Source organism: Opisthocomus hoazin, chromosome 24 (genome assembly GCF_030867145.1).
Source record: "Opisthocomus hoazin isolate bOpiHoa1 chromosome 24, bOpiHoa1.hap1, whole genome shotgun sequence".
Taxonomy (NCBI): Eukaryota; Metazoa; Chordata; class Aves; order Opisthocomiformes; family Opisthocomidae; genus Opisthocomus; species Opisthocomus hoazin.
In genome coordinates this window covers 3,599,539-3,607,210 of record NC_134437.1, presented here as the reverse complement: position 1 = coordinate 3,607,210, position 7,672 = coordinate 3,599,539, and the positions used below count along the sequence as shown (strand labels likewise).

At 65.9% G+C, this 7,672-nt stretch overlaps 1 protein-coding gene across 1 annotated transcript in view; it reads right to left on the bottom strand.

Annotated features, from left to right (window-relative positions):
* Positions 1-254: 254 nt before the first annotated feature.
* TECTA (tectorin alpha) overlaps positions 255-7,672 on the bottom strand; it is a 29,239-nt gene continuing 21,821 nt past the window's right edge. Inside the window, exons 14-23 of the mRNA XM_075442660.1 lie at positions 7,101-7,387; positions 6,734-7,014; positions 6,455-6,565; positions 5,895-6,097; positions 5,032-5,195; positions 4,626-4,874; positions 3,909-4,071; positions 3,516-3,603; positions 1,828-1,944; positions 255-1,367 (exon numbers count right to left, since the gene is read on the bottom strand). Coding sequence (XP_075298775.1) covers positions 1,267-1,367; positions 1,828-1,944; positions 3,516-3,603; positions 3,909-4,071; positions 4,626-4,874; positions 5,032-5,195; positions 5,895-6,097; positions 6,455-6,565; positions 6,734-7,014; positions 7,101-7,387 — 1,764 coding nt within the window. The 3' untranslated portion in view covers positions 255-1,266. The remainder of the gene's footprint in view (positions 1,368-1,827; positions 1,945-3,515; positions 3,604-3,908; positions 4,072-4,625; positions 4,875-5,031; positions 5,196-5,894; positions 6,098-6,454; positions 6,566-6,733; positions 7,015-7,100; positions 7,388-7,672) is intronic.

Sequence of the window (7,672 nt, the reverse complement as noted above, 5' to 3'; positions counted from 1 at the left end):
GCAGAAAACCAGGGTGGCCCTTTGGCTCCTCCCGATGGCAGACTGCTCTCCTCGCAGCGATCCCCACTCACCCGACAGACCTAACACAGCACAGGCGCACCTCCTTCCTCCGGCCCCAACCCTGGGGGGGTTTGGCTCCGCCAGGCCCCCTATGCGACGCCCACCCGGCACGCCAAAACCCCCTCTCCCGGCCCCCCCCCCCCCCGGGACCCTTTCCAGCCCTGGTGCCCTCCCAGCCCCGCGTGCCTCACCCCATCCTGGTCACCATCGCGCAGGACCACGCTGCTTACGAAGAATGACAACACCTTTTATTCTCGCACAGCCATTGCACAGAGTACAAACACAAGACACGACAGCGACACAGACAGCCCCCCTGACACCCACTGGCACCCCAACTCGCGACTCTCCCGCAGGTGCCCTGCCTGCGCCTCGTGCCCTTGGACACCGACCCTGCCTCTCACCCTCAAAAATCTCTGCCGCGTCACACCACGCAAATGCAGAAGGGAGTTCTCTCCCTCTTGTGTCGAGCTGCTACCCCCCGGCACGCACCTCTTTCCACACATCGAGACCGGCTGCGCACCACCGCAGCACGCTACCTGGCTCCCCAGATGCCCCGGGACGAGCTCGGCCCTCCGCCGCGCATCTCTCCGACATCTCTGCTCTGGAGAGCCAGAGGGTGACGGCCTCCCAAGGGGGTATGACATCCGACAATGACGACACACCGCTCCGGCCCGCGACCCGTGCCGCAACACCTACCTCGGGCCAAGTCCGTGCTCTCGCGACACGTCAGTGGCAGCTCCCCACGACGGTGGCGACCCACGGCTGTCCGTGCTAGGATGCTCCGGCCCGTTCCACTCTACTGACAGGACTGCGGGTCGCCTACGGCGCGTGCTACAAGCTACGGTCTCAGAAAGAGCTGCAAAAAAACCCCTCAGGTCCCACCTCGATGATGGAAACCTGCACAAAAAAACCCCAAGGTCCCACAGTGATGCCATAAACCTGCAAAAAAACCCCCCTCGCGTCCCACATCGATGCCAGTAAACATCCAGCTCTGCATTGCTGTCGCTGCGGCTGCCGCGGCGCCTCCCCTGTGCCGCCTTCTCTTCCAGGTCCGGGTCCAGTTTCGCTGCAGGTCAAGTCCCTCTCTTGCCTCCACGCAGCGGCACGAATCGGTGGTCATCTGGCCATCGTGGGGCTGCTGTGTCCTACCCTACAAAGACTCCGGCTGACACGAGAACAGTCCTTGGCTGGGCGGCGGGGCCGCACCTAGGAGGTCGGGTCCCACGGAGCGGCTCGCAGACAGAGCCACAGCTGAGCCACCGCCACAAGGGTCGCGCGGGCACGGTGCTCCCCTGACGAGCTGGAGGCTGCCAACACAACAACGAAGCCCACGTGAGCTGGGGCCCCGGCACACGGGCAGCGAGCGTCTCCCTCCCCACCGACACCCCGCTGACCACGCCGGTCCCACGTCCTGCCGGGTGTCCCGTCGCATCGCAGGATTCCCCTCCCACAAGCCCCTTAGTTGGCCTCGGGACTCTACCCGCGGCCCCACACCGCTCTATACACATCGCCACCCTGGCAACGGCCTGCCAGCCCTTCGAAGCCTGCCGTCACCGGCATCGGAGCCCTCGGCCGCCGCGGCGCCGGGCACCTCCATCCTCCAAGAACGGCACCTTGCTCCCTGCCCCGCGCCTCCCTCCGTGCTGGACGTGGCATGTGTTCCAGCCGCCTTCCCCGTGGCGCTCGCCCCTACAGCCCCGCAGCTCGGAGCTGGAGGTCCTCCGCTAGACTCCTTCCAACTCCTCCTGCGCTGCCGCCGGAACTTGCCCCTGCAGCTCTTGCCGTCCCCTTGCAACGTCCCCGTCACGCAGCTACACAGGGGTCCGTCCGCCTGGCTCGTGCAGATCTGCTCGCAGCCTCCGTTGTCCTCACACCAGTCCGATCCTGAGCACAAAGAGCGAAGGAGGAGGCCTGAGCAATGCTCCCGGACTCCGAGCCCCGATCCTGGGCAGCCTAAGATGCACGCTCCCCGCTACAAGAATGGGTCCCACGAGAGCACGCCCGTCACACGTAGCCGCCGAGGCACACCCTCATGTCACGCACGGCGTGAGGATGCTACGGGGACCCAGCGAGGCTCCGGGCACCGCCTCGACCCCAAAGCAGCGCCTAGCCGGATGCTCACAAGCCTCCAGGGACCTCTCGGGAAGACCGGGAGGAGCATCCACAGCACGGATGGGCTCTCCGCTCCTCGGCAGAGAGGCGCCAGGGTGTCCTGGTGGACACCAGGTTGACCATGAGCCAGCAGTGTGCCCTGGCTGCCAAGGCGGCCGATGGCATTCTGGGGTGCAGGAGGAGGAGCGAGGCCAGCAGGTCGAGGGAGGTTCTCCTTCCGCTCTACTCTGCCTGAGGGAGGCCTCATCTGGAGTACTCCGTCCGGTGCTGGGCTCCCCAGGTCACGAAAGATGAGGAGCTACGGGAGAGAGTCCAGCGGAGGGCTGCGAGGATGGTGAGGGGGCCGGAACGTCTCTCCTACGAGGAGAGGCGGAGGGAGCTGGGCTCGTTGAGCCTGAAGAAGAGACGGCCGAGAGGGGACCTAATATACGCTTACGAATATCTACAGGGTGGCTGTCAGGAGGACGGGGCCAGACTCTTTGCAGGGGGGCCCAGCGACAGAACGAGGGGCGACGGGCACAAACCGAGGCAGAGGAAGTGCCGTTTGAACGGGAGGAAGAACTTCTTCCCTCGGAGGGTGACGGAGCCCTGGAACGGGCTGCCCAGGGAGGCGGTGGAGTCTCCCTCGCTGGAGAGAGTCGAGACCCGCCTGGACGAGGTCCTGTGCGGCCTGCTGCAGGCGACCTTGCTTCGGCAGGAGGGTCGGCTGAGACGACCCACAGAGGTCCCTTCCAACCCCGACCGTTCTGGGATTCTGCGATGCATTACTGATGCCGTCAAGCAACTTTGAAGGCTCTAACCTATCCCTGCCTCAATGGCGAATAACGTGCAGACTCAGCTGCTCCGTGGACATCGTCTACCAGCTCAAGTCTTACCAGAAGACAGACGGCGGCGAAGATGATCGACTAGAAAGGCACTCTCTGCATTCCTGCGAAAGCCTTCACGGGGCCCCGTCCCCAGAGGCGGAGCACCCCACGCTACCCGGGGCGCCTGCCACCCACCCGGCCGTCACGCCACCTCGTGTGCGACCGCCTGTGGAGCCCTACGAATGCTCACTCCCGAGCGAGGCGGGCCCCGACGCGGCCCGCGCCCATCCGGCCGGCACCTGCGTGCCTTCCGCCGTCACCTCCCGGCAGCAAAACCCCCGTGAGCGCTTTCGTGCGCCGGTCCCCGGTCTCGCTCAAAGTAACAGCCTCTTTCCGCAGGACACACGCACGCACGCTTCCTCGCCCCAGCGCCCCAGGATCCTGCCGCGGCCAGGCATTGCCCCGCGTCACACTGCCGACCTCGACCCAGATACGGAACCGAGCCCCGCAAACTTCCACGGCGTCGCACGCACTTACGTTTCCTCCGAATAGGCCCCACCGAGAGGATCTGCTCCTTGGGCTCCTCGGCGAACACGCTGGCCATCCTTGTGTGCTGAGGGCAGTTCTGGGCAGGGACACAGGCGGCCTCTGTCACTCTCGGCCGCTGCCGGGGCCCCCTCCGTGCCCCTCCGGCGGACCTGGCTCCCAAAGGGACCACCCGACAGGGCTGAGACAGCGCCGGTCCCCAGGTGACCTGCGCCCGGCAGGGCTCGCCTCCCGGCACCTAGAGGGACGTGTGATCCTCCCGGCCTCGCCCCCCCAGGGCTACGTCACACCGGCCACCTCTCTGACACCGAGTGCACCGGGCTCGCTGCGCTCCGCCAGAGCCCTGCAAAGCCGGCGACCTGCCCTGGCGTGTGCCCCACTTACTATTTTGCAGGAGTATTTCTCCGAATCGCAGAGCGAGACGGCGCAGTGGAGGTGAACTTCGTCGTAATCCCCTATGAACTTGAAGACGGTGACGTGGAAGCGACACGTCAATGATACCCCGTTCTCCTCTATGCCGATGGTGTTGTCCTTGATGTTTTGGCACCTGCGCAAACGCCAACGCTCGTTCCGGCCCTGCCGTGACCACGACCCTCCCTCGAGGGATGCCGCTCGCCCCTTCCCCGGTAAGGCCCCTCGCCCCAGGCGCCGCAGCGGCACGCTTAGAGCCTGCTGTGCCCGCCTCCTCTGGGCGACAGCGTCACACCCTGCCTCTGCAGCATGACCTCTCGCTGCACATCCGACTTTGTTGTACTCCCGCTTCCCGAGACACGGCATCCGCCACGATCCGTAACCCCCCACCTCCTACCGACACGCCCGGGCCCGCCGCTCGGATGACGTGAGGAAGGCTGCTTCTCCCCACCGCTGGGACTCTGTCGCATGCGGAGGCTCCAGCTACCTCTCTACACGAAGCGAACTAACTCCTGCGCTGACGACGCGAGCTGCCCCGTTCCCCACCCTTTCCAGGTCTCCGTCAACCGCCTCGTCGACCAAAAAGCACTCCCACTCCCAGTGACAAGGATGCCCCCTCGAGCACCCTCCCCGACAGACACGACCACAAACAACGAGGCACGCTGGGCCGCCCGGCCTGCGGTCGCTCACCCTCCCTCGATGATGAAGTAGCGCAGCTTGTCGTTGCTGTCTCGTGACGGGGTCGCGTAGCACTTGTTCAGCATCAGGATCAGGTGGTCGGAATCGGCCCCGACAACAAAGACCCCCACGTAGAGCACGTCCCGGGTGGTGAGCACCACCTCGCCCTGCCGGTAAGGGTGCTTGTAGGATGAGTTCTTGTACAGGGCCATCTTGGTCGTGAAGCTCCCTTCCTGCGTCGGCACCGTCAGGTTAATCACGCTAGCGATGATGAAAACACACGAGCTCGGACTGACGAAAGGCTACGAGCCCTAACTCGACGCGGGCCTTGCTTTGGACCCTCGCCGCCTCGCCCTGCGCCCACACGCTCCCACGCCCTTGGGACACGAGAGGCCGCGTGGCTCGCCCCGGCTTCTACCTGAGCATCGGCCGCACGACCGAATCCAGCGAGATCTTGATGTCCAGCTCATAGGCGCAGGAAAACTCGACGTTGATGGTCCGGTCGCGGGTGATGATGTTGCCCGTGTTGTTCGCGCTCTCGATCCACACGGTGTTCTTGTACACTATATGCGTGCTGTTCGACTGCAGAAAGAACGCGTGGCGTCGCTCGGGACTGTCTGTCTCCGCTCCCCTGCTGCCAACGAACTCCTCGGCCCCTCAATGAGCCGCACGATGCCGAGGGTCCCGCCGCCCCTCTGACGCCGCCGGACTGACAGGGTCCGGTACGGCGGGGCTAGAAGCCGCAGGCCAGCATCCTTACTCTACCAGGCCGGCCTCTGGTTTCCCCGACGCCCGTCCCAGGAAAGCACCTCCCGAGCATCGCTCGCTCCGACACGTGCCCTAACCTCGCCCCTGGCATCGAGCGGGGCCGCTGCCGTCACAGAGGAGCGCTGCCTCAGGGGCCCCGTGCCACCGAGTCCCTCGCCCACGTAACAGCTCGGCATGCACAGACCCCTCTTCCCCGTCTCCCGGCTTCTCCTCTGCCTCCTCCCGCATCCTCTGGATCGGGACGCCGGTCAGCAGGGCAACGGCGACGCCGCGCCAAAAGACCCAGCGTGCCGCAAAGCCCGCCCGTGACCTGCCGCCCAGATGGACGGCCGGAGCGACGTGCGCATCCCAAGCACGTCCGGACGCCGGGGTCCTCTTCGCTCCATCGAGCCGCCTCCCAAAGGCACCGTCCCCCCATCTCCTCCGGCCTCCGGTTGGCACGAATGAGAACACACCCAAGACCGACGGCCCGGCCTGCGCTCCCGATGCCGCGCGCCCTGCGCCCCGGCTCACCTGCACCACGTTGCCGCAGTTGCCCTTGGTGTTGTTGATCTGGAAGGAGATGAAGTCCTCCCCTTCGATGCCGGGACAGTGGCGGTCGTTGACCCGCACCCCTTCGCGCTCAAAGCCCAGCTGGAACAACTTGCACTTCGAGATGGACACCTCCATTTGGGCAGCTTTGCAGATCACCTCCGCGTCAAGGATGTCGTGGGTGGCTAGAGGAGGAGACGAGACAGCTGCGCATCACCAGAAAGGACAGCGCGGCCCCAGGCTGCCGGCCCGCCCAGCCCTCCTCCCCGCCGCCACACACGGGCTGGGATCGTCTCCCGCAGCGTGCCCTGCCCGTCTGCCATCCCCGCTGCCCCGAGTGCTGCCGAGCCAGAGGGGCCCGTAACACGGGCTGCAGAAAACCCGCTCCCTGCTCGCATGCCGAACCGCCCGCGGTCGCGACACTGTCTCGGCAGAGGTTCGGGCTCTCGGTACCTCCCTTCCCAAAGCCCTGGCAGAATGGCAGCCTAACATGTGCCCGCGCCGCTCGGTGCCGACCCTGCGGCCGGGGCCCGAGGACTCACTGTTCCCGTAGGGCGGGGGCTCGATGCAGCCGCACAGCTCCCCGCCGTTGTCCAGCTCGCAGCTACGGTTGGGGCAGTCGGCGCCCACGCAGGGATCTTCCACCGCTCCTGCTAAACAGCCCAAGACGGAGCGCAAACAGCATCTTTATCCCCGGTCCGTGGGCCGGGCGTCTCTGACCGCCGCCGCCGCCGCGCCCGCCCCTCTCCCTCGTCTCCCGCCAGCTGCGGTCCCGGCGGGACGCAGCTCCCCTCCGCCCGCACGGCCCCCGGCTCTCTTACAGCAATTCTCCTTCTCGATCCACTCGGTGCCCAGGATGCCAAAAGTGCGGCAGGCTTCGCCGTAGGCGGCCAGCGAGCCGCACAGCTGGACCTTCTTGCGGTTGTAGCAGCCGTCCAGAAAGCAGGACTCGTAAAAGGGTAGGGGGTCCAGGAGACCGTAGCAGGGCTGGAAGAAGCCTTTCATGTCCGTCAGCTTCAGGCAGTAGCTGTCGCTCTGCAGCTCTTGGATCTGGACGTTGTCGCAGGAGGCGGCGTACTGCGAGTACTGCAGCTCGTTGCAGCTGTGGGTACCGGACACGTCGCGGGGGCTCGCCTCGTAGCCGGCCCCGCTCACCGCCCGGCAGAGCGGGGCCGTCCGACCGCTCACCTCTTCTGCATGCCGTTGGTCTTCCAGCTCTGCGCCAGCACCACGCTGCTGACCGCCGGCTTCCCCCGCAGCGTCGCGTAGTCGTCCGTCCGGTCGCCGTTGAAGTTGCCGCAGAGGCCGCACACCTTGTTCTGCAGCCGCTCCCCGATGGTGATTTTGATGACGTTGAAGCCGTTGTAGCGGATCCGGATGTCGGGGCTGGAGTCGATGACCAGGAAGCCCTCCTGGCTGAAGATCTTAGTGGAAAGCCCCGTGACAAAGGGGACGCTCACGTGGCTGCCGTTCACCTGGCGCGGGAGAGGACGCGAGGCTGACATCTGTCCCGCCCCCTCCGTTGACAGACGCCAGCGTGTGCCACCATGTCCCGGCCGTGAAAACACACCCCCTTGTCTCGGGCAGGGGCTCGCATCTCCTCCTCCTCCGCCTCCTCCTTATGCTCCGAGTACACGGCCTCCCTTAAAGGCGTGCACGAGGCCGTGCCGCAAAGGGAACCCTACTCAACGGCAGGGGCTCCAGCCCGGGACTCGTCCGCCGACAGAAAAGGCCACCGACAGTGCCCTTCAGAGACCAAG